This window comes from Gossypium hirsutum, chromosome A08 (genome assembly GCF_007990345.1).
Source record: "Gossypium hirsutum isolate 1008001.06 chromosome A08, Gossypium_hirsutum_v2.1, whole genome shotgun sequence".
NCBI lineage: Eukaryota > Viridiplantae > Streptophyta > Magnoliopsida > Malvales > Malvaceae > Gossypium > Gossypium hirsutum.
In genome coordinates this window covers 105,702,737-105,730,595 of record NC_053431.1, presented here as the reverse complement: position 1 = coordinate 105,730,595, position 27,859 = coordinate 105,702,737, and the positions used below count along the sequence as shown (strand labels likewise).

The 27,859-nt window shown below is 32.3% G+C and overlaps 2 protein-coding genes and 1 long non-coding RNA gene across 3 annotated transcripts; 1 reads left to right on the top strand and 2 right to left on the bottom strand.

Annotated features, from left to right (window-relative positions):
• Positions 1–213: 213 nt before the first annotated feature.
• LOC107935858 (protein transport protein Sec61 subunit beta) lies at positions 214–1,706 on the bottom strand. The gene is made up of 2 exons (XM_016868486.2): positions 1,643–1,706; positions 214–564 (listed from the first exon to the last, which is right to left on the bottom strand). The coding sequence occupies exon 2, from the start codon at positions 560–562 to the stop codon at positions 317–319; it is 246 nt and encodes an 81-aa protein (XP_016723975.1). The 5' UTR covers positions 563–564; positions 1,643–1,706; the 3' UTR covers positions 214–316.
• A 1,507-nt stretch (positions 1,707–3,213) lies between these two features.
• On the bottom strand, positions 3,214–6,004 carry LOC107935877 (F-box protein At5g07670). Its single transcript, XM_016868502.2, has 2 exons — positions 4,499–6,004; positions 3,214–3,874 (listed from the first exon to the last, which is right to left on the bottom strand). Exons 1-2 carry the CDS (start codon positions 5,593–5,595, stop codon positions 3,601–3,603), a joined length of 1,371 nt encoding a protein of 456 aa, XP_016723991.1. The 5' UTR covers positions 5,596–6,004; the 3' UTR covers positions 3,214–3,600.
• An 8,742-nt stretch (positions 6,005–14,746) lies between these two features.
• On the top strand, positions 14,747–17,574 carry LOC121204487 (uncharacterized). The gene is made up of 2 exons (XR_005899405.1): positions 14,747–16,251; positions 16,508–17,574. It is a non-coding gene; the product is annotated as an uncharacterized lncRNA (long non-coding RNA).
• The last annotated feature ends 10,285 nt before the right edge of the window (positions 17,575–27,859 follow it).

The following is a 27,859-nucleotide window of genomic DNA, read 5'->3' as shown; positions in this document are numbered from 1 at the left end:
GAATGGAGATAAAATCACAATAATATGGGTTCGGATACTTCCAAGAAAAAATGAAGGCTAGTAGTCACTACAATCTCAAAAACTTCAAAGAGATGATTCCAGACCTAACATATTTGAGCATAAACAGTAAAACTTGATTAAAAAAAAATACCACTGCATGGACCAAGTTGAGCATAAACAAGGATCAATTTAGACTTCACAGTACGTCAAATATTGGAGAAATCAAATCAAAATCCATTTATTAAGCAAAACTGAAAACTACAACATTGATCTTTGTTTGGTACTTGTTAATACAGGTATTGAGGAAAGCCCCTCCCTACTCCTTACGAACAAAATACAACTTGCCCATGACATGGAGAATGGCAACAAATGCAATGAAACCAATGCTCATGACAAGCACCACATTTGGAGAGATCTTCAGCCCTGGGGCATCATCTGTGTAAAACTGAAGCATTGTGCCAGCAGCTCCTCCCGAGGCACCTGCACCACTTGTCGTTCTCCTCCTCCGCATGTTTGCAGCTGCTGCTGCACTTCCTCTTGGTGGTGCTGTTCCAGTTGCCATTCCTATATGACAACCAACTTCTATTTTCAATACTAGATCAAAATTTAGACAATCGGTGTTTTCAGAATCAATATATATATATGAAAATTTATTCATTAAATTTTATTGATGGGAGCATAGTGAAGAATGACTGCCCTGCCATGCTATATGCAATACATATACTATGTTCACACAAAAATGAGTTTTTGATACGAGTATGTGCATGACATGAATTTTTTTCAAAGCTCTTTTTTATACCAATGTTTGATTATGTTACGGATTTTAAATCTAGTAAACTAATTAAAAATGTAACATTTACATTAGTTTCTCAAATCCATAGATTTGAATAGTAATGAATTTAAAATTGTTAAAATTTTTAGGATTTGACAAACCCATCTAATATATATTATATTGAATATCCTAATATTTTTTTAATTTCAATTAATTTGCTCATATATTATGCATTTTATTCTTATTAAATAATAAATGAAATCCAAAATCCAAACTTTCAAACGGAGGACAAGAGAATAACAAAAAAATTTTCAAGGAACAAAACAAGAATGTTGCCAAAAGGCCAGAGGGGATCAATATAGTGTATAGATAGTTTTGAGAAGTGGCAAAGATACCCAAAATTTCACAAAGCTCCACGACTATTAATCAATTAAGCTAAATAATCATAAACCATGTTCAAACTAAATCCAATAGAAGAATCGTAATCTATGATCAATTCAAAACCATCAAAACTTGAATTAAAATCTTTATGGTCTAATCCAATTGAATTATGCCAAATTAAATTGCAGTAAAAGGTAAATCATAGAAATCAATCCATCAAAATTGAATTAAACGTTTATGCATGCTCCAAATCCTATAAGAAGCATACATGAGGAATTTTCAAAAGCTAAAACTTGAATATCTTTAGAAACAACACATAAAAAACGATGTAAAAGAATCAGATCTGAAAACCAGATCTACATGCAAGCAATCTAGTAGATCGATCTTATTGTGTATGGATGCCAGAAAGAGATAAGAACCATCGTTTTTATAAACATGCAACAATGAAAATAAAATGGAAGATGAAAGAGAGGGAGAAGAGAAACTCGCCTGAGTCGACTCGGAATTCGGATATGAGTTCGCAAGCTTTTGGACAAGACTATTTAATATCTTTTCGACTATATACTCCCCCTTTGAACACAATTTGTGGGCCTTATGCTTCGATTTTTAGGGACGGCGCTGCTGGGCATTTCCACGCACCACCGGCCAATAAATTTCGGCCACGTGTACTCCTATTGAAAAACTGGCCAATGTGAAATTGTTTCCAACGCTTACGATTGTGCAGACTAACTAGGCCCAACCTGTATAGGCCTAGTTGACCTAATTTATATACATTTTCCCCTTTTTGCGCCAGTAGTATTAGGTAAAAATACCATAAAAACTTCTATATTAAGAGTTAAAATATATTTTTTTGTTTAAAAAAGGGTAAGTTAATTCTTATAGTTTAGATTAACGAGTAAATTAGTTCTTTCTAATAAAAATTCATCTATTTTTATTATAAAAAAACAAGCATAACTAACAAAAGAACTAAGTAATTACATATGCATGCCATATGTACTTCATTCTGACATACATCAGGGACTAATTTTTAATTATAGAAATAGATAAAATTTTTAACAAAAAAAACTAATTTGTTATTTGATATAACATATAGAGACTATTTTACTCATTTTTTGAGTTGAAGAGATAAAATATAATTTAATTTATAATATAAGAATGTTTGTGATACTTTTACCTTACTATTATTTCCCTTTTTAACTCCAAATTCAATGTAAAAGTATGTAAATATGGTAGATAACAAGTATAAAATTAGCAAAATAAGCACACATTTTAAGATTTGATTCCAAAATTTTAGATCCTATTTCTTAGAGGTTAGATCGGACTGGAGCATCTTTTTTATTTTTATGTTTATTTTTATTTTTATTTTTATTTTATTTTAAAAAAAATTGAAGGAGTAGTAAGAAGGTTTTCCAATTAACTTTTTGTTGAAAAAAAAATTTAGATCAAATTTTAAACCTGTAAGCAAAATTTAAGATAAAATATGTTAAAATTTTGATTGGGACTTTGGGAACCAAAAACAATTACATGTCCCGTTGCCATCCCTACTACTTAAAAATGATTATATTGTAGAACTGCAATATTGCAATATTTGGCCCATTAATTGAAGGTGTTCACTCGCATACCCACGTCAAAAAATTGAATCATAAATCTAATGATCAGGGGTAACCATCGAATAGAATTTTTTTCATTTAGACTGTTTAATATTTTAAATTAATAAATATAAAATTATATTTTAATCTCTTAAAAATAATAAAATTTTAATTTAATTCTTTGAAATTATAAATATATAGACTATTAAAATATAAATTATCGTAAAAATTATAATTTATTTCAACCCCTAAAAGAATTTTCTAATTTTGCCCTACTAATGATGTATGTGTGGCAATAATTTACTTTTGCTAATGATGTATGAATTATTAAAAAATGACCATACAATAAATCACATGTTTTATTTGTTTGATAAAGCTCCATTTGAGATGCTTAGTTTTTTTTTTTTAACAAAATATGAATATAAAATATTTAAAAGAAAAAAAAAACCAAGGCATCTCTAACATTGATCCTAAATAAAAAGATCATTTATTCCATAAATAAAGGTAATCAAATAGATCCTAATTACAGTGAGTTTGAACAAAGAGCATAAAACTGTGTAAACTACATCATTAACCCTTGTGTTTTACATCAACTAACAAGTCAGATGATTCTACTTGTTAATAAAATTAAAAAAATCTAACCTCAATGAAAAATTACACGGTACAACATTCCCAGGCACCAAAAACACATTTATCAAAGTAATTCTTGCTTCACCATCTACACTTATAGCATGGATGGTGATTGTAGAATCCTAAGGGTCGTGTTTCTATCGCATTTTCTTTGCAGCTACTACTACTATTTGGTTCATATGTGCATTAACTACATCAAACCTAGATGTATGGAAATAGGCAGCACAATCAATCCTTTGATCTCTTGAAGAATTTATCACCTTTCCTTCCCATTCCAGTCCCTGCAAGATTCGATGATAGCAGAGAACGGGAATCTGGTCTCCATATCAACTCTTTCAGGACAGAAAACAAGGTTGCCAGTTCAGGTGTGACTTCAGTATCCTTGATATTGTTGCACAACATCACTCTCAATCGTTGAAGCTCTTTCCATGAAAGCACTACCAACTCCAGACCTTTGATAGTTAGCAACGAGCATCCTTCGAGAGAAAGAAGCTTCACTCTCCTATAAAGTGGAGACAAGGAAAAAGAAATATAAATCTACAGTCAGATTTCTAAGGTGAGGAGCAGAAAACGGAATCAAAATGAGATCGCATCATGATTATCAACAAAAATCAACAGGCGGGAACAAAACTGGGATTTCAAAGCCAAGCCATGGCAGATGACTGAGACATTTCAACCTATTGAGCATCAAGAGGAAGGGAATGCCTACATGGTCATTTGGAAGGAATCCCAATTCTGAACCCTCCGGAAATTTAATTGCTATGTTAGTGCAGATGACTATAAGATTAAATCAACCATCAAAGACACAAATTTTCTCAACAAAATTGCAAGACTAAAAGGGTCCCTTGTTTAAAAGAAGAAACCCTTCAAAACCTCATCCACTAATTTTTATCTCTCAGCTCTGTTGACACACTATTCTCTAATAAAATCACCAGTTTCCTACACAATAACAATGCATTATGAAACAAACAACAGGTAGCTTATAGGAATCAATGATTGCAAACAATCTAACACAGGAAACTGTCAGCTAATTTAACTCGATCCTCCTATAGATGGATATATCACATGAAGCATAAATCCAAGTAAAAGAAACAATGCTATTAGAAATGAGAAAGGAGTCTCGTACCTACAAATACTTGCAAGGCTAAACACATCGTCCTCCAAACCCCAACAATCATGTAACACAATATCCCTAACATTCTCACAAACCAAAAACAAAGCTTTAACACTTTGCTTGTCCCGAACTTGACAGCCCTGCAGATGCAACTCTTCAAGAGTCAAACAGGACCCCAAATGCTCATCCGCCCCTGGACTCTTATCAATACTTTTACAAGACCTAAGCCTCAGAGTCTTCAAATTCCCACAAAACGAAAGCCCAGCTAACCACCCACCATCCATTCTATGTTCAGAAAGGGTCAATTCTTCGAGCATTTGGCAGCATTGTCCTATCGCCTTAATCCCATCATAGCTACCTTCACAGCCACAAAGCTCGAGCTTAACTAACCTTCTACACCCTTGAGCTAATAACGTTAACCCAATATCTGAAATCGTTGAATTGTAGAACACACCAATGAACCCCATTAGTTTCACTACCTGTAAATTTTTAATCCCTGCAATACCCCTCAAAGCCAAATCCCCGCAGCAATGAAGCTCCAATTCTTGCAATGTAGGACACTCCTCTGCTATTCTCAACAACCCTTCTTCGCTTGCCCCGGTCGCCGCCAATCTCTGTAAATTCGGGTACTTTCCGGCTATCATTCTAAGCCCTTGGTCCACCGCATTCGATGGCAACAACGCCGTTTCTTCGAGAAATCCTTCGAGAATGAAATGAGTATCGACATGAACCGACATAGTCTTGTGGGTTACTATAATGCCAGAGCTCTTCGGCATCTGAATACACGAACGAACGAGGTCTAAATCGGTGAGATTGGGAAACCGGGTAAATACCCGACCCGAAGTAACAAAGGACCAATCTGCAACTTTAAGGGAGTACACCAATCGGCCGTGAAGGTGCAACCAACGTTTACAGACCAAGGAATTAGAGACATGTTGAGAGATGGGAAGCTTAGAGAGTATATTGAGGAGGAGTTCGTCAGAGAGGAGGGAGGTGTAATCTGGTGCGGAAGGGTTGAAGGAAAAGGACTGAAAGGATGTTAAATCAGGCTCGGATAGTGGAGAAGTAGATCGGGTGCTGCTGAGAGGACGGTGGAAATGAAGCTGCATCTTGTAAATAACATGCTTTAGAGTTAGGTCTGTGAACCAAATGTCTGGTAAGAAAGGTTTGAGTAACTGATGCAACTTGGCCTCCCCTGGGCATTTGGTGGTGGGGGTGGCTTTAACCTCAAGTCCTGACGGTAATAATGGCCAAAATTAGGGATAAAGCTAGGGTTAGGGTTTGTCTTGTGCGAGTTTGGTGGTTCTGGTGAATCTGGCATTTTGTAAGTGTATGGATGGTATTTTAAATAAATTTTGGAAAATCTAATGTAAAAGCCTTCGCTGAGATGGATTAATTAATTTTTTAAATAAATTAAAAAAACACGCTTAATCCTAAGCAAGATTACCAAGTAATTACTTGACTCTCTCTCAAAAAAAGAAAAAAGGAAAACTTTTTCTGAGGTATTTGTTATTACAGCGATTGGCATTGTGTTGGATTGCGTTTGCCATAATAACTGGTGGTGTACTTTAAAAGCTTATTACTTTTGTCTCTTTTAACCTGTGAAAACCCACTTTATTTGTGGATAAGATTTTGTTTCAACCTCTTCAGTTCTTGTCACTAACTTAACTCCCCAATGAAAAATCAAGGTAATAAAACTTTATGATTCCTCACAACTAATTTCCTCTTTTTCTAATCAAATTATACTTGTTTTCAAAATTAATTAATTAACTTTTAAAGTTTACATATTTTTCAATTTGGTCTTCATTTAATTAATTTAACTCATAATATTTACACATTTTATAAATTTAGTCTTAATTTATCAAATTTATCTCCCCAAAATTTTCACATTCTTTTAATATTTACACAAGATATATAAACATTGATAACTAAATTTGTTATTATATCAATCAAAATCAGGTACAATTAATAGAAATTATTAATATCATAACTAATTATCCTTATTTACTCAATTTAAAAATTGATAGGGATCGAAAATGTGTTTTTATCATAAATAAATAAACTCCCTAGATAGCCACTTGTGAGGTAACTTTTTTTATTCAATATCTCTAAAGCTATTTACAATCATTTCCTAACTTTTAAATAAAAAGATATTGACGTTTTACTATCCTCAACCCCAAATATTCTTGTATTGATAAAAATATTTTTACTAACCAAATTAAGACTTAATTAAACTCTCGTCAAGTAAATTTTAACTTCTAGTTATTTATTCACCTAGCAAAATGCTAACACAATTTTTTATTTATATAGTAACAAACATAACTCTAAATATTTTTTCATTTTATTATTTTAACTCTAATTTTAATAAATTTAATTCTTAATATTTACACATCTTAGCAATATAGTCCCGATTATAAAAATTAAATAAATCAAAAAACAATTAAGCATTAATAAAAAAATTCAAATATATATACTTAAAAATTATTAGAAATTATAAAAATATACTTAAATTTTTTCAATATATTTTCACACATTCCCTTTTTCCATTTTCCTTCTTTTTGTTCATTTTTCTACTTTTTGTCACGTTTATTCTTCCCTTCTTTCAAATTATTCTTCCTTTTTTTTAAAAAAAAATTAACATTAACCTCTTTTCGATTTGGAGTTAATCCAGATTTCATTTTGAGCCGAAATTTGGATAAATTCAAAGTTTTAAGATTTGGTTTCTGTCTTCATTTTAATTTATTTTTTGCTATCTCAAAAGCCAGAAGTCTGAACACAAGCCCGAAACCATGCAAAACCCTCCACCCTTCTTCACTCACCATCATCAACTTCCATCCAAGCACAACTCCTTTAACTTTGTAGTACCACCATCGGCTCATCCATCAACAAACCTGACAATCCCAATACAACCCTTAAAATAGGAATACTCTTAAGGATAGTTTAAAAATAAAAATAAAAAGAAGGAGATCATTTGGCTTGCATATGGAGTTCAAAATACAGAAAGTAGTATTACGAGATTAAGAGCTTCATGGATACTTTCATTTCGAGATAGTGAAACTAATAATGGCTTCAGCTTTGGAAGCATCGTTTAATGAAGGCTTGTAGGTCCATTAGTGTTAATACACAGAAAACGTGGTTCCATGTTCAACATCTGCATTTAACCCAATCTTGCTTATATATCTCCTGCGCTGCGATTGGTAGTTGGAATTTCCTCTTCCATTTTTACTGCAATTTATTGGACCTGCCTAATTAAGTTCATATAAACCGAAGCAACCACTGCTTCTGCTTTAAACTTAAGTAATACTGGCTCGGGGCAAAGCCAATTCCTCGCAATTACGTGTATGGCGTTTTGGCTGCCTTTTAAATTCGGAACCTTATAATGAGTTGTAAGTTGGAATTTTTTAAAAATTTCAAATTGTTTTGTTAAATTTTCGATTTTGAATTTATTAATATATTTTATTGTATAGTTTTTTTAACTTATTTAAAAATTTTCAAAATAAAAATAGTGTGACTCCCCAACTTCCTCTCTTATAATTTTACACATGGATTATCCCAAAATTTCGAGCATAGTCCATTCATTTAACAATTAAGTCTCAAAACTTTGTTTTGGGTCTAACCCCACTTATTTAACTAAACTTAATTTTAATATTAGTTAGGTCTTTAAATAAACCAATCTTAATATTAATTTTTAAGTGATTTCACAAGCTTTACTACTTTTGAAAAAACGCATTTGAAAATTTTAGTTTTAAGGTTTAAGTGTTTTTATTAAAAAGAATTTTAAAAATATAATTTTTTTAAATTTGAATATGATATTATAAAGTGAAAATATGTATTTAAATAATTTATAAATTCGTAAATATTATAATCTTTTAATAAGAATATAAAAAATAATTTATTATTGTTATAAAATAAAGAGAGATTGGGAGAATAAAGAACAAAGAAAATATGAAAGCAATAGAGAATGTACTTATTAATCAAATGGATGATTACAATGCTTCATCAGAGTCTCTATTTATATACATAAGAAATATAAAAGAAATAGAGATCTAATTCTAATAACTATTAGAATTTAAAGTACATTAAAACTTTATCTTGTTCATGATGGAAATCTACTTAATAAGATATTTATAACACTGCCCCTTGGATGTCCATTGGTAGATAATATGCCTCATTAAAACCTTATTAGGAAAAACCCTGTGGGATAAAAAGTTAATGAAGGAAAAAGAGTACACAATTTATAATACGCATAATATGTTGCCTCATTAAAAACCTTACCAGTAAAACCCAATGGGACAAAACCTCGGTTAAGGGAAAAAGAGTACAACGCGTATTTATTCGCCCTCATGAAAACATAACATTCTTTCTCATATTCTACGCATTCAATCTTGAATACTAGTTTTTCAAATGACTATTTGAATGTATTGCTAAGCATTTATCCCACCATTCTTTTGAAAATCATGAGTGAGGGAAAATTTTGGGGAAACATATTTTGATCTCTTCAGGAATTTCAACAATAATCATAGCAAACTTTAATCATGATCCTTCTATAAAAATACAAATAGGTATTTTGGATCATTTTATAATCTTCTTTCATCTACTATTTACTAAGTCAAATTTATTACATATGTTCAATTATTTCAATTCATATAAATGAAAAACTTTTCAAGAATTTCAATATGCTTCTAGCATTTTAAATCCTTCAAGAATTTTAATATAAGCTTTACTATATAGTGATTCATAAAAGGTTGTAACAATATCCATTAGACGCAAGTTAAATCGTTTATGAATTGTCAGTTTAATAATATATCTAAAGGTTATTGCATCCACCACAAAAGAATATTATATCTTTTCATAATCAATGCCAGGACTTAGCGAAAAAATTCATATTTTTATTCCGCTTTTGCAAAACTACTTTAATTGCACCTTTACTGGCTTTACACCTTTAGATATTTGGACTACTGGTCCAAAAACTCCATAAATTTAATTGTACTTGAGTTGCGTCTTTCTATTTTGATCAATTTATTCTATATCTATATTTCTCAATAGATTTATTCAGGATCTTCCTTTTATTTCATTATAATAATACTGCATGCAAAATCATTGTCGACTACTTTTATTATTCGGTTCCACATTTTCTCGAATTGACATAACTTATCGAGATCTTTTATTTTCATTATTTTAAAATTCAGTTTCTGGTACCTGAATCTCTTTTGAAGTTTTACTTATTAGTTATGTCTTGGGTCTCTTCTGGAGCACTCGCCTCCATTATATGACCATCTAGAATAATTTTCATCTTTGGAATCGATCAATCTATTATTTATTCTAACTGATTGTCCTACTGAGACTTTGATTCAAATTAAAATATTAAATGGTATATAACACTTGGTTATTCTCATTAGGTTGTAAATACATCTAACAGTTAACTTGTAATGAGTTATCCTTATTGAACTTCTGGTTCTAATTATTCTCCCCCTAACTCATTACAAGTTATTGTTTCCCTCCCCCTAATGTTGGGAAAATTGACAACTCATGTCACAATTAAATCTCGAATTAATTGCTTAAAAATATTATAAGAAGACTCATATAAATAAACATTCCCAATCTCTTATGACCTATGCATTGTGGTGGGGCAGTTGAAACATATACTGCACATCCAAAAATTTTAAGATGGGAAATATTTGGCTTTTGACCAAAAATCAATTGTAATGGGAGTATTTATAACTTATTGGCTTGATGCATACAGCATATAAATCAACATAATCTCATGCTGAAATAGAAAGTTTAGTTCTCATAAGTAATGATTTAACTATTAGTTTGAGGCATTTGATAAACAATTCAACTAAATCATTTTATGTGTAAACATGAGCTACAAGATGTTCAACTTTTATCCCAACTGACATGCAATAATCATTGAAAAGTTGGGATGTAAACTCACCAACATTAGCAAGATGAATTGTTTTAATTGCATAATCTGAAATTAATTATTTAGACAATCAATCTCGCAAACGACAGGTTGCGAGCTGATAACGCATGTAATTATTTTGTAGATCCATATGCAAAAATCATATAATATCAAAACCATCCACATGGTGGATGAATGGGCCCATATTCATTTCAGAAATGCAAAACATTAAATCTCAACTTTAGCAAGTGAGTTTCTAATAATCAATTTTCATTGAGAACAAACAACAAATGATAATTCTTTTAATTAAAGAATCTTCTAGTTCTTTAATTGAATGTCCATATGAATTCTCTATTAATTTTCGCATAATTTATGATCTAGGATGGTCTAACTGGTCACGTTAAGTAGTAAACGCATTTGTATTAGTAAACTTATGGTTTACTTTAACATGTGTTTTAATTGTACTAAATTGTAACAAATTGATAATTTTATTATCGTTCCTTTTAATTTGTATCCACATATAAGTGCTATTGTGACATTTACTACAAGAAATGTCTAAATCAATGTGAATATTATAATGTCACTAATTCAACAAAATAAATATAATTTCCAAACAATTATATGCAATATTCGCTTTAGGGAATATGCAAAAAACTTCAAATATTTTTTAAAAAAAAATTACAACTTTAGGTGCATCCAACCATAACAAGCTTTAGATAGAATTATCATATCCTATTGCTCATAAGTAAATCTTTTACAGTCAAACATTTTGCTTTCAACCCTTTAATAGGGATGATGACAAAAGAATATCACAAAGATTATAATATTAATAACCCAATCCCCTTTTTTATTCATATGAAATATAATCTTTTCCTCATTCACAATCTCAATGTGAGATCCATTACAAATAACTTTTAAAAGTAATACATTAACCATCACAAATTTTATGATTTTTAGATAATGATATATTAGCTCTTCTGGAGCTTTCAACTAATTTTCTACTATCAAATATTGGGATAATATTTGTTTGTTTCAATACCAAATAAGATAAATATTTTCTATCTATAATGATAGAATTCATTCCTACATTTTCATATCCTTCCTCAAAGAATATTAACAAAAACAAAATATCTGTTCATACGCCACATATGTGGCCAATAATATTTCATATCACATATTGATAACATAAGTTATCTTTACCCTTTAAAGAGTTATCTTGAGAATTCTCTTTGTTCTCTTATTTATTACTATGCTCCCACTTTTAGTGGTCCATTAGTATATATTTTATTTTCTTTATGTTTACATTCACTTCGGGGAATGCAACAAATCTAGTAGGACAGACTTATAAACATCCCAATAGATTCTTTATTTCATAATTACCATCGCAAACATGTGTGAGATTTCAAATCAAAATCTATCTATGCATGTTGTCATGATTAGTCTCCAAATATAATAAACAATAAATAAAACATATTAAAGTATACCTGAAGATCTTTAACATCATCATCATCACTAGAAGGTATGAGATAGTTCCAAAATATTCTTGATTTCATATGGATAACGATATCAAATCTTTCACCATCCTTAAAAAAAGAAAAATAAGTTAATCAAAATAATGATAACATATAATAAAAGATGAATGAAAAATAATAATCAGATATGAAACATTAAATAAAAGAAACTTCCTGTAAAAACTTTGCATCTTGCCGTTAAAGAAATTGAAAATCATGGAGGATAAATTTGATCGTCGATAAAAAGAACTATCACTTTGAGCAAGATCGTGCTGATAACATGTTATAAAATAAAGAGATATGGGGAGAATAAAGAACAAAGAAAATATGAAAGTAACAGAGAATGTACTTTATTAATCAAAGGGATGATTACAATGCTTCATCAGAGTCTCTATTTATAGGCGTAAGAAATATAAAAGAAGTAGAGATCTAATTCTAATAGCAATTAGAATTTAAAGTACATTAAAATTTTATCTTGATCATGATAGACATCCACTTAATAAGATATTCATAACAATTATAACTCATAACTAATTTTTTTATATGAAATACAAATTTTAAATATTTTAAAAATTAATTTGAATTTATAATCTATATTTTAAATATTATTAAAATATAATAATTACAATTTTAAATAAATAATGTTATATATTTGGAATAAATTCAATAGAAAAGTAATTGTATTCCAAATATAAATACTCCATAAAATATGTTGGACTATAAATAAGAGTTAAAAATATCATTTAGCTCAAAAAATACACTTCCCAAAAGCACGAAAACAATTTTGACGGGCAATTTACTAAAAAAAGCCCTTTTATATCATTATTTACCGAAATGACCCAACTTTTTGATTATTTACTGGAAAGGGTCATTTTTCCCGAAAGCGCATCCACGTCAATGCGAAGTTAGAGGACGTGTCAACAAAACGCTTCCCTGGGGAGCGTTTTGCCCCCAACGGTCACATGACAGTTTGAACTCCAACGATTAAAAAAAAAACTATAAAAGGCCCCTCACCCCTTTCATTTTTTCACACAATAGTCATCTCACAATTCTCTCTAAATTCTCTCCAAATTCTTTCAAATTTCTCTCAATTTTTGTCAAAGCTCTCTCTAATTTGCAAAAAAGCTCTGTTTAATTTTTTTTGAATTAGTTTTATTTATAAATTATAAAAATATTCGATCATGTTAGCAATGGCAGGAGAATTAATTCGTCTCAATACGAAACACATCTCCGTCGATCAAATGACAATGGTAAGTGATAAGTTTAATTAATTTTTGAATAGTATTTAATTTTTTTTTCATGCATGTCGAAATCATTTTTTTAGAGAAAAACGAGAATCGACTTTTTAAAACAAAATGTGGAGTCGCCACCAATCTCTCGGTTTAGGTGTGATTGGGCCACCTACTAAAATATTTTGTTCCATTAAAGACAATTTTGGTTCACGTAAAATCAAAAACAAATGGGTTCGGGAGTCAGTTACGCATGAGGAAGGGTGAGCACCCTCATTACGCCCAAAAATTGGTACCAAATTGATTCGATGCTATCCTTATATCAAAGATTTTAAGAAAAAAAAACTTTCAAAGCATGATTCTTTAAAATGTGTGAATAGTTCAAGTTAACTATCAAAATTCTCTCATTTCAAAGATATGCAGCATCATACCCAGCACGATTAGATACGATCCTTTATACATTCAAAAATACGATTGATTTTTTACTTTCAAAAACTCGTACACTAAAATTATAAAAGGTTATCCAAATATTTTAGTTCACCAAAAAAATCATACCTAGCACGATTGAGCACGATTTCTCGAATTCCCAAATATTGGATATTGCCTTATTTTAGAATTTTTGAATAATAAGGAAAATTGAAAATTCGCTCAAAACACGTTTATTTGTTTTAAAATAGGTAGAACACTTAATGCATTGTATCGAAACATTTGCATAGAAAAGGATTAATGAACAGGAAATAATATGATACAATAAGCCTCAATTTAAGAAATCCAACAATTATGTACAACTATTCTAAGTAAAATATAACCAAATTCTTAATCATGAATGGAGAGCAATTGATAAAACAATGACTAAATAATATACCACAACAATAAATGTAAAACAACCCACAAAACATGTACAAAATAAAGCGGAAATTAGCAAAAGATGTAGTATAAGACAATTTTTATAATAATTATGAATTAATGAACACATAATATACATACTATATGAGTATATTAATTTGAATAAAAACTAGGAATATATAATTATTGAAATAAGTATTAAAACATTTGAATTGAATAACATGCAAAATATTTTAAACGCAAATTCATTTAAAAATTAACAATATACATGATAGTTTATATAAAATATAAAAGAATAATAAAATACATGATAATAGATTTACAAAACATGCATATCTACAAATGAATGAAATAACAAATTAAAGTAATATTTAAAACTATGTTAAGATAATTTAAAAAAACAAATAATAAAATCTTAAATAAAAATGAATAAAAGCATAAATAAGTAAATAAAAACTTGATTGAAATAAAAATAAGATTAAGAGGACGATCTATAAACAAATAAAATTAATAAAACCAAAGATTAAACTAAGATGAAACATGCACCAATGGTCAGGGATCTAAAATACATATATCCCAAGCTTTGAAATGCGGCATTTAAACAAGGACCAAATTGCAGCAGTGCGTAAATCACAGGAAAAATGTAAAAACAAACAAACAGAATCAAGGCTAAAAAACAAATAAATGTAGAATAAGAGGGACTCGTCATGCAAATTGACCTTTCAAGGTGAAAAGGCAAGGCCATAATAACCTCTGACCGATTATTCTTCTCAAAACAGCTTTCAAAACCCTTTTCTTTCAAAATTTTTCAACCTCTCTTCCCCTTCAGTCGACTGAACCAAAAGATTCTTCACTCTTTGCCTCCACGTTATCAAATCGGACCCCCTTGAATCCCCATCAGAGCTTCGATTTCAACGAAGTAAACAAGGATTCGAAGACTCCTCAAGAAGATAAGTATTTTTGCTTCTGTTCATTTTATTTTATACACATACAAATAACAAAAAAAAAAGAATTCGAAGCAAAATCTACAGAAAAATGAGATTTAAAATCACCTCTTAAACTGTTCTCTTTTTTCTATTCAAACCTCTCTGTACAGATTTGTATCCCCCCTTTTACACTGTTTACAAATGGCCTTTTTATAGCCGAAAACCCCCAAAAAATGAAAAGAAATTGAGACTCTCATCATCCCTCTTTTCTGTTATCTCATTGTTTTAATTATCCTTACTGTTATTTGCTGTAGTTGTTAGTTCGTTTTGCAGGTGTGTATGGCGTGGAGTGAAGCTGTTTGTGGGCGTGCTGGCGTGGAGGAGGCAGTTGGAGGCTGCAGCAACTGAAGCTCTTAGGGTTTGCTGAGTAGTTTTTTTTTGTTTTGGGCTGGGATTTGGGTTATTTGTTGGGTCTGGTTTATTCTTGGTTTTAGGCCTCAAGTTTGGGTTTGTATTTTATGGACTGCAAACAATTTAATTTTATTTAGTTTATTTATTTATTTATTTGTTGTAAATAATTTCAAAGGCCCAGGAAAAATGGGTCTTCTACAATGCAATTTTAATTAGTATTGATTTTATATTTTTTTATAACAGTCTGTAGACTGGGTATTACAATGCTATATCCGTAATATGTCTGGTCCTCCATCGCCGTTGATAAAGAAGTACCTGCCGGAAGTGGGTTTTTGACATGTGGCCATGATAGGCCGGGGGTGCAAGTTGGACCCGAAACTAATCGGTGCATTGATAGAGAGGTGGAGACTTTTTATCTTCCATGCGGAGACTGTATTATCACTCTAGAAGACGTGCAATTGTAATTGGATTGTCGGTCAATGGGCACGCAGTCACCGGGTCTGCTCAATCTGCTGATTGGGGGGCCGTATGCTACGAGCTTTTGGGTGTTACTCTGGATAATATTAACGGAGGTCAGATCGAGATGGACTGGTTACAAGACACATTTTTGGATCCGGATAATGATTCGGCTGAATTAAAGAATACGATATGCTCGAGCATACATTCTTGAGATGATTGGAGGTTATCTGATGCCGGACTTGTCACGAAACCGCATACATCTGAGATGGCTGCTGAAACTCGTTGATTTTAGAGTAGCAGGTGAATTAAGTTGGGGGTCTGCCGTGTTAGCAACATTGTACCGGGAGATGTACGGGGCGACGCAATAGAAAAAAGCTAAAATCGAAGGATGCATATCACTATTACAATCATGGGCACGATTACACTTTCCATTTTTACGTCCTCGAGTGAACCACCCATATACATTCCCACTAATAATGAGGTAAATTTTATATTAGATTTTACAATTATTACGTAGATTTAAAATATAATTGTATGCTAAAAAATTATTTAATTAGGTGGAACCATTTAGCGAGTTATGTTGGAATACCCACATCTCTTGAAGATATACGGCTTCTATGAGACCAACGGTCGGAAGCAGAAGTAAATAGAAATAAAATATATATAATAAAATAGTCGTTTCGTATTTAATATTTAGTATTACCTATATAACTAATATTTTTATCATGTTCATATAGTTTCAATGGACACCATACGAGGATCCGGCAATTCGGGCAGTAATTTCGGATGAATTTTTTCAAAATCCGAACATTTGGTATGTGAAGGTCCCATTGGTCAACTATGCTATCGTGGAGATGCATCAGTTAGATAGGGTATTGCGGCAATTTAGATTCTGATAACCGATTCCCGTGGAACCTGAGGTGCTCGATGATGAGCACAAAGTTGACTTACGACTATTGAATACGGATTGGTCGAGACACTGGTCAGAATATATCGAAATGTGGGAAAATCTGTATGACTATATACCTACTCGGGAACCGATCATCGTTCCTGAGTTAGTATTTGTGCCAGAATACATGACATAGTTTAGGATCCGTGGCAAGCCATATTTACTGTCGAAAGAGGAGAGGCGACGACAAATTCATGTGCAAAGGGAACGACGATGCCCTTTAAATACAATAAGAAGGGATGACGACACGGGCCCACCAGCAGCACCCACACAATCACCGGGCCCATCAACAGCGCCCACACAGCCACCTGGCCCAACACTTTAACCAACGACACCTATATCACAGCATTTTCAGATTATGCCAAGTGCGTATCCTAGCCTTTATATGTATACTAACCCTTTTATGTTTCCTTTTTCTAGTCCTATGGCAGGTTGGAATGCATAGCCTGGTTCATCTCCGTTCTCAATTACTCCGAGTCAACTGCCAATCAATAGGCCACCGTCGTATGAAGGATCGCACGAGGCGCCGTCAGGGATCTCTTCTTTTTAACATTCCCTATCGGCTTATGAGATTCAAACACCTCCACCATGGGTGATGCAAACACCTCCGTATTCATTATTCTATCAAGGTGGGTCATCCTCCCAACACCCACAATTAAATCCCCTTCCAGAGGAACCACAATCCCCACCGGAGCAACCACAACTCTCGCCGGAAGCTGAACCAAGGAGGAATCTAGCGCGTAACCATTGACGACCCCCATGTGGCACTGATTTCGACCGGAACCAACATTGATTTTTTTAATATATTTGTAGAAACTTTTCTTATATAATTTCATATAATAAAATAATTTTTTTAATATTTTAATTGTACTTTACTTTTTCTAATTTTAATACAATAAATGTTCTTTTAAATTAGCCAATAATTTTTATTAAAATAAATGTTATTTTGAATACGATAATATTTTTAATATTTTTAATAAAATATAAATAATACAACATAATTTTTTTACAACAACTATCAGCTATTCCAATTTGGACATGATCGAGTTATATGGCTTGGGTTCCTACACCATCCGTACAACTTTTGTTGGTTCGTTGTTTCTCGAATATCCATATTGTTACGTATTCTAGTCGAGCAAGGTCGACCCTTTGGTTTGCGACACAATTATTTATCAGGTAACAGCTTAAACGGAGCAAGCGATACAGACGGCCACTTACATTCATCTAGGATCGGTGGGAATACGTGTGTAACAGTCCGATTTAGACCCTAATTAGAATGGTGGTTTCGGAACCACGAATCCTAGTCAGAAAAATATTTAAAAATTATTTTTTGTGTTTATTTTATGTGAATTTATATCTGTGAAATTTTCGTGATTTAATTTTATTGTTTAGGTGTCCGATTAAATAAAAGTACTTAATCACATAAAATAAAAATTTAGTGGTTAAATGTGAAAGTGCCTAACTGTTGTTGTCTTTATTAGTGGAGGTACTTATAATGCAAATAAACCTTTGAAATTTTGCATGGACACATTTGGTCAAGAGTAGGTGAATTATAAATAGTTTATATTAAGGTTAAAATAGTAACTTATGTAATAAAATGTTATAATATAAGATATATCATAAAATAATAAAACAAAACATAATGTGTTCATACTTTCTTATTGCCGAATATCAAAATAACAAAAGAAAAGAAAATAAACTTAGGGTTCAGCACTTTCAAGCTTGATTCAAGGTGAGTTTTAGCTCAGTTTTTTTATAACTTCTACGTTTTTGAGATCGTTGCTTCGAGTACTACAAAACCCATACTTGAATTTTCGATTTTGATGAATATTTTGAGATGTGTCATTGTTGATAGCTTGTGATTTTTGTTGTTTGATGATGAAAAATGAAAGATATGTTTTAGATTAACATATTTTGTATTGAAGTTTTTGATAATTTTTAGTAATTAGGACTTAATTGCAAAAATAATAATTTGAGCGACTAAAATATGAAATTGATAAAATATATGAACTTGTATGAACATGGGTACCATTAGGCCTAATATGGATGTCTTGAAATTTTGTGTATTTTGTGTTTTGTGCAATAGGGACTAAATTGTAAAAATTGTAAATATCAGGGGTAAAATGGTAATTTCCTATTTATGTGTTCTGGATTAAATTGAATGAAAATATGTTTGAATGAGCTTAATTTGAATATGTTTAGATCAAGAACCAAAGAAATCAGATTTGGACCGGGGAAAAACAAAAGTTGTCGACTAGCAGCCCCGTCCCGTTTTACTACGTCCGAGGTAAGTTTATAAGCAAATAAACGTGTTTAATTGTAGTTGAATATTAAATATACATGCTGTTATGAAATGTTGGAATTCATATTTGATATAGCCGAACATGGAATGGCTTGATTACTTTATTTCTGAATTCGTTCCGATCGAGTTGCGACGTCCTAAAGTCCTGTATGAACCTTAGGAATAGCTAGGATACATATGTCATGACATAGGATACCGATATATGTGTACGAGTAAGTCCATGGCATCGATTTGTGACTCCGATATGTGTTTACGAGTAAGACCTTGTCTGGGACAGTGGCATCGATATGTGACTACATGTAAGACCATGTCTAGGATGTTGGCATTGTACGATATATTTGATTATCTAAGTGTCCTATCCAATTCCGAATGGTTCATTGGGAAAAGGTAAACCGCGTACGGATGGTATAATACGAGCTAAATAGTCAGGTATGAGTTAATTTGGTATTTACTCAAGACAAGGTAAGAAAGTGTTGTAGTTGAATGCTGAAAATCATATATAATGCAAATGAGAAATCCATGTGTATTTGGATATGTGCATTCGGCTTGTGATGAACATTTTGGGTGGTATTGAAATGTTGTTTAATATATAAATATGTATACTTGTGTATTTGGCTATTTGGGTATAAGATATACTTGGGATGACTTTTAATGATTTTTGAATTGCATAAAAGAGTCATTGGATGTATGGTTGTTATGGCTATTAGGCTTGGAAATGGAAGTTGTTTTATAGTGTATTAGATGAATATATAGATATATGCATTCGGCTTAGGTAGTGAAATATGTTAATGCATTTCTTTAGTTAATAAAAATCAAATATGTTATTGAGTTGTTTACTGCTTATAACTTACTAAGCTGTGGTAGCTTACTTTGTGTAGTACATTACCCTGTTTTATATATTTTGAAGTCAAGTTGCAAGATCAGGGATCGTCAACCAAGTTCATCACACTATCTACAGCTTTGGTGCCTTATTAGCTAAACTTAAATTATGGCATGTATAGGCTAGCTTATATTTTGAAATGTTGGATTTATCTTTTGAACGTGTGTATTTTAAGCCATGCGAAAATGGCTAAATTCTTAAGTTTGATTTTAGTTATGTTTTGGTTGTGGTTTAATGTGTTTTAATTATAATGTTGCATGGCATGATATGTGTAATACATGTGTTAAATGGTGTATATTTGAAAAGTGGATGTTGCTATGATATTGTGTAATCCTATTTGTATAACATGTTACTTGCCACGACTATGACATTAGTATAGGTAAAATGAACAGGAATTAGATTGAATACGATTTCAATAATGAGTGGATATATTCGGTTTTTATGTAATTTGGTTAGGAGTTCTTCAAACTTGAATATTGATATGTATATATATTGTACATATTTCATGACTATGATTTAGTCAAATATATAGTAAACATATTATTTTAAGTGTAATTGATTTATAAACGAGTTACACATATTATATATATGTACTTCATTGATAAGTCCGATAATGGTGAAATGTGTTGAAAGTACATAAAATTGCCTAAGATAGATTCGGTATGTACTATTGAATTATGTTAATGTTATATTTGAAGTTTGAGGTAAGCATTTTGTGTATCGAAAATGGTTAAAAATCTTAGGTTTGCATTCGGCTTTGATTTAGTTAAGACCTAGGCTTAATATGTTTAAAATGTCGTATGGAATGTTGACCATTTTTGTGTTATTTTTTAAAGTGTATTGAGTATATAAGATTGTGGAAGTTCTTAGTGATTTGGCTAAATGTTTTATTGGATGATAAACAAAAAAATAAGGTAAGGTCATGCGTGTGCTCGGTATTTGGTCATGTTACATTGATTGGGATTTTTCAAATGTTATTCACTTATATATATACTTATAATTTGGTTAATGTATACATTTGTGTGAAGGGTAGATTAATTTGTATGGTATTTTCATATTATTAAATATGTATAAATAATTAAGTGTTGACCAACACATTAATGCCGTACAACTTATATGAATGGACGGAGTTAGTAATAAAATTTTGCTTAATGAGTAATTAACTTGATTATATGCATGACTCATATTTGCATAAAATATAGATCGAATTATTTTGTAAGGAAGTTATTAATTCGTTACAAATTCTGCATATGCTATGATTTATTTTAATGTTTATATATTTTGGTTTAAAATTTACTTAAGCTATGTAGTGATTGATAATGAACCTGTGATTTGATATTAGGCTGAATCATAAGCTTTGTTGTAATATACACTTTGAATTAATATGGAAATATTCAAATCTGTGCTTTTGTCTAGTAATGTCTCGTAACCCCTTTCCGGTGACGGATACGGGTTAGAGGTGTTACAACGTGTCTCTACACGTTGTACATGTATTCTATTTTATACACTTAGTCGACATACGTCATGGGATCCAAACGGAGATTCTGACAAGCTGCAATTATATGAGCGCATGGATAACGTAGTGCGTCAAACACCCCACAGTCGTATGTTCTATTTCTCAAGTGTACACGATATTGCCCACCAATAATACCTTGGTTCGGTCCGTCAAACTCTGTCACATGAAACCATAGGTTATCACGATCGTGACACACTATGTGCATGGTGTTAACTCATGCCTTCGCCTTGTTAATCTCTAGAAATACCTTCGCGCACCATACATGACCTCCCTGCATTTGGCCTTTATAACTCACTGCTCACTTTGGAAATAGTGCCGCTAAACAAAAATATGTCTCTCGCACAACGGCTGTTATCGGCAAATGATGCATTCCTTTTAGAACATAATTTATGCATTTAGCCAGGTTTGAGGTCATATGACCATATCGTAGGCTGCCATCGTATGCTTGTGTCCACTGTTCTAAAGGTATGTTACAAAGGTAGTCTGCGCCTTCTTCATTAACTGAATGCAAAACCGCTAACATCTCATGAAAACAGTCCTTACTTATCTCATACACTGCCAATATAAGTTGATAACAAAAATTACATACGACTCTTCCATTCAGAATAAATTGAATATTAAAAATGTAATTATATTAATAGAGATTAAATACCCATATTAGTCACTTGCCGTCGTTCAGTTGTAGATCGATATTGCCCGTAATAGTTGGACGTAACGTGCCTTAGGCAATACCGATGGTGTGTATGATGTCATTGGCTTCCTTGTTGCTCAATTGCGGCTAGTATTCTAGTGCCCCGATCCGATATAACACATTTATCAGGTTGAGGGCAGACATGCCTCCTTAACCTAGAAAGAAAGAAATCCCAATCATCAGCTGACTCCCCCGGTGTTATTGTAAACGCAATTGGAATGATTCTCCCACTGCCATCCTGTGCCACAGCTAGCAATAGCCGATGGGTATATCTACCATACATAAAGGTATCGTCAATTTGGACCAATAGCCCAACATTGCTTAAAGCTCCAGAACAGACGCTTGAACACTTGGTATTCACGGAGCAATCGGTCGTTGTAGTACGCAAGTGCCATTTCAAGGTCTGTCATGCAACCTGAGACATATCTCTCTAGCACCTGACACGACTCCCACACTTTATTATATGAAGCGTCCCATCTACCATGCATCTTTTCCAACGCCTTCTGCTTAGCTATCCAAACATTGCGATAAGAGAGCGTGTACTTCAATTGGCTACGAATATTGGCAATTAAGACCGGCACTGAAGTCTTCGGATCCGCCTTCACCGTCAGTAGTATTAAGCTAGATAACATATCTGAATCTATCTTGGGATGATCTTGTGAAACACCTATTAACGAATTATGTTAAATAATGCAACATTACGTAATAACAATATTATTCAAAAACCCTAAACACCTAGTAATACTTTACCGGTAACACATGTATGTGGACCTTTGTACTTTTTTATCCCCCACAAGCCTGCCCTTTTCCTTAATAAGGCCATGATTTTCCATGAATATGTACCGTTTTACACTGCACACTTGGCCTCAAACTTATCGTATGTGGATTTAACCACATTGTAGTTAACCCCGTTCATGATGCTATGTTGTTTCAATGTACCAAGAAAACTATCATTATTGGAAAACTTCCTACCAACTTCCATTTCACCCGAATCTAATGACAAACTTGTATAGTCACGCCTTCTGTGTGGTAGATCTGGAAACTCTAATGCATCATCTTGAGATATATCGACATTATGCATGTGGGCTAAAGACGAGTACGCCCTGAATCGTGGATCTTCTTCTTCTTCATCTGAACCCCCTTCAACATCTTCAGGTATGGTTGGAACAGGCTCCGGTTCAGAAAATAATCCAACTTCTGCACCATCGAGGCCGGGCTCTCGAGGTGGATCCACATCGGACTCATCATCCGACCCACCATCATCTGCAACGAACGAGGTCCCCTCGCTGATGGATGTCGTAGGGAGTACATCATCCCTTCTCCTGGATGTTTCGTAATGTCCCCAATCCGATGTGGATTGCCAACCACTAGAAGTTGATGTCATTCCCTAGTACGTATTTCCAGTATCAAACATCGACCCACCGAGGTGCATGTCCCATCCACCAACGGAGTGTCGTGCAAGGGTTGTATATTCCATACTGCTACCAAACACAGGTGCTTCTGTGTTCTGCCACCCACTAATGGAGTGTCGAGTAGGGGTCGTATATTCCTCTTGAACAACATTAGGTGTTGAAGTCGCAAATGTATCATTTGGCGATGAAAATTGTACATATAACTCAAGATAGGGTGATCCACTAGCAAGATGAGTCTGCACCATTGCCTCCAAGCTACGAAGACCTTTGATGTCGAATAAGTCATATCTCACAGGATCAACCGAAGTACAAAATCGATACTTACTAGACAAAACTTTCATTGGCGTCGTTCCGAAGATTTTACGCCTAATTCTTTTATGAAGTTCTGTCAAATCTATGTTCTGGTTAAAAACTAGTCGTATTGTGTTCTGCGATAAAAAAACAACGCCGTTCTCTGTGTCACAGACCTCGCCATCATAGTAAATAACAGCAGTAATACGTTCACTCATCTTCAGTTTCTATTTTACTTTAGCCTCAATTTCTCTTGCTGTAACTTATGCAACCTGAGAATAAAATTTGGCTCATTTATAGACTAAAGCTTTTTCAGATACTACTGTAGTAAAAGAGCGTCCACGTGGGAGCTTTTTTCCTTAATTTTGCTGACTGTGCATCCTTCTTGAAGCGTTTTTTACACTATTTTTTCAAAAACATCTTTTCAAAATTATTTTTTCACATACTACTGTAGCAAAAGAGCGTCCACGTGGGAGATTTTTTTCGTAATTTTGCTGACAGTGCATCCTTCTTGAAGCGTTTTTGACACTATTTTTTCAGAAACATCTTCTCAAAATTATTTTTTCAGATACTACTGTAGCAAAAGAACGTCCACGTGGGAGCTTTTTTTGTAATTAATACTTAATTTAATTAATAAACCTTAAAACCCTAAACCCTAATTTAATTGATTTTTTTAATTTCATAGTTAATTTAATTAATTAACCCTCAACTCTAATTTAATTAATTTTTCCCTTAAAAATACTAAAACCTTAAACCCCAAAAACCCTAAACCATTAAACTCTAATCTTAAACCAATCAAAAACCCTAACCCTAAAAAAAGGGGCAAAACACTCCCACAGGGAAGCGTTTTGCTGACACGTCCCCTGACTTCGTGCTGACATGGACGCACTTTCGGGGAAAATGACCATTTTCTGTAAATAATCAAAAAGTCAGGACATTTCAATAAATAATGATATAAAAGGGCTATTTTTAGTAAATTGCCCCAATTTTGACATCAAAAATTATCTATTTAGCATTATTTATTGTTACAAAATTACTCTTGACAAGTAATGAGAAACAAAACCTAATTCATTAGTTGCACCACATCACATTGTTGAATTTTCTTAATTGTAAATTCTTTTGGATTTTTTGATGGGTTTATAAATTTAGGATTTTTTTAAAAATAATTTTAACCTTTTAATTATTTAAAATATGCTTCTAACAAAAAATTTTACTTTTTAAGAGTATTAACGCAATATATTTTATATTTTTTAGAGATTAATTCAAAGGATTTAAAATTTTGCTTTAGAAAAAATGTAAGATCCTGACAATTATATATATATTTATATATATTAAAACCACTCTCTTTTTTCTTTTGTATGTGACGGTGAAAATTAGTGAGATTGGTTGGTGGCTCCCAGAAAATTAGCGTGGTGGTCTATATAAACTTGTCTATATATTTTGTTGTAGTTCCTTTTCTATATAAACTTTTAAAATATATAAAAATAATTAAGATATAAAATATTAAAATTTGTCTTAAAATATAAAATAGTATACCAAAAGGTAAAGGTCGATTCATTGCTGCAAGCCATGTTGCTCGAAATGAATAAAACACAATAAAAGTATCACAAAATTCCTATTTTATACTTTGAATTGCATTTTAGCTCTTTTTTAAAGAAAATGGATAAATTAGTCCATGTATATTAGATGAGTGAGAAAAAAACTCATTCGTCAAAATTTGGTGTTTGTATATAAGGTATAATAACAAATTTAACCCTCAACCTTTACATATTTATTCAATCTGATCCCTATTCTTTTATTGGAAGTAAATTAAAATATTTTTGAAATTAATAAGACTAAAATATAAAAAAAAACCTTAATAATAAATTACAAAAATCAATTTAACCCTTTTAAATTTTAAAAATTATAAACAAAATTAATAAAAAAAATTATATATTTTTCTTCCAAATAGAGAACTGATGTGGCTGCCTACAATACCACAATAACTAGTTGAAAATATGTCAATATCTTTTAAAAGGACATCAAATAATTTAGTTTAAGTAAATAGTCTTTGCTCTTTGCAACAACATTTATGTGGAGTGCGCCTCGTATTCACCACTCAACATGTTCACTGTGACGAATGGTTTATTTTCATTTTCGGGCTTCAAAATAACCCAAAAACATAAACTCATTCTTCTTATCATTTTTAAGTAATCCACGTAGAATTGCAAATGAATCATTTCTATTTTCATTTCCATTTGAAAACCTACATTCATTTCCAAATGATTCCATTTCTATTTCGAAAAAAATCATAATCATTATTGAATATTTCTCATTTCTCTATTTCCATCAATTCCATTCATTTTGATTCAAACACACAATTTATTTCTAGTTTCAATGAGTGTAATGCCCTGAATAATTTAAGTCTGTTTTTGTGAAATCTAACGACAAATGTGTATCTGCTTCAGTGGTTAAGTGTTTTAGGTGTGTGTGTGTGAGTTTTTGGGTTCAAGTCCTACTTTTGGAAAATTTTATTATTTTAGACCCTAACCCTATCCTTGGTGGGTTGGGTTATATTTTCTTGTTAGTAAACTCATATCAGAATGAGCTTGTTGGTTTGAGTGGTAAAGAGTTAAATTATTGGAGGTCTTGTGTTCGAATTCTTGCGTGAGCGTAGGTGTTAATTTTTGCCGACGGTGGTTCATAGTGGTTCAGTGGTAGTGGGATTCTGAGTTGGGTGGTTATGGATGTGAATATAGTGGGATTTGGTTTAACCTTTTTATTTTTTATTTTATTTTATTTTTCATTTTATTCTATTTTCCCAAAATCTCTCCTTTTTCTAGTTTCTAACTTTTTTTCTCTGTGTTTTCTTCCCAACAAAAAATTTCTTTTTTTTTTTCCTTAATCTGTCAAAATTATTCTCCCAAAATTACGATGATACGATTTTTTGAACTCTTCGTGTGTCTGGTAAGTGAAGGTAGTGAGTTTTGTTCAAATTGAGGGTAGTCGTTTTAATTGTTCTATACCAATTATGGTCCTTTTAGTAATGTGATTATGGGTTGTTTGGCAGCGAATCATAAGGAATGGAATTCTTCTCCTGCAAAATCGTAGTCGGGTTTGTTCGTGAAGTTGGGTAAGTAATGAGCGTTTGAATTTTACTGTTGAAGGTTTCGTTGGTTTTGTTTAATTATGGATTAAAAATTGATTTTGAGAGCGTGTAATTCATTTATAGGTTTTGGCGGGTCGGGATTGCTTACGCATCAAAATCGAACTAGGTGTGTACTATTAACTTGAGAAACTGAGATTTGACGAACGCCAAAAATTAGGTTTGTCAACGTCACACGAGCATGTGCCTGACCATGTGCGAGATACGGCCGTGTGACTGATAAATGTGTGGCCATGCACATGACACGACCGTGTGATGGTGTGAGTGTGGCCATATGAGCTATGCCAAGTTAGACGTGTGGGCCACACGGGCATATGGGCATATGGACCCTGAATTCTAAAATTTTCCCTAGGGTCGCACGAGTCGTTCCAATTTACTGTAGGCCTACCTTAGGGTCGATTAGGATTAACCAAACCCTATTTTTTTGTGAACTGATACTTTGATAGTCCGATTTGAGTAGGAAACTGATATAAATGCCTGATTGTATTGTTAAGTATGTATTTATCTGTTTACGAGCATGCTAAGCATGTTTATTCTATTATTTTGGCATCTGTATTCTGTATCTGTGTTTGGGATGAGATTTGTATATGTGGACGAAGTGATCTGTACGACGACCTTTCGTCTATACTCTGACAGCTTAACTGCATATTATCTGTTATTTGTCGTATTGACACTATATGGTGTGTAGGGATGGGTGCGTATTTTTAATCCCATATGGTGTGTTGGGATAGTCGGAGATGGTGTGTAGAGGATAGGAGTAGGATTCAGTATATCTGTTCTATTAATCTGACTCTGATATCTGTATTTGTTATGGACTTATGTCCGAATCTGTATCTGATTGTATATGAAATACTGTATATGTTGTATGAATATTTTTGTTGGGTTACACACTGAGTTTACGAA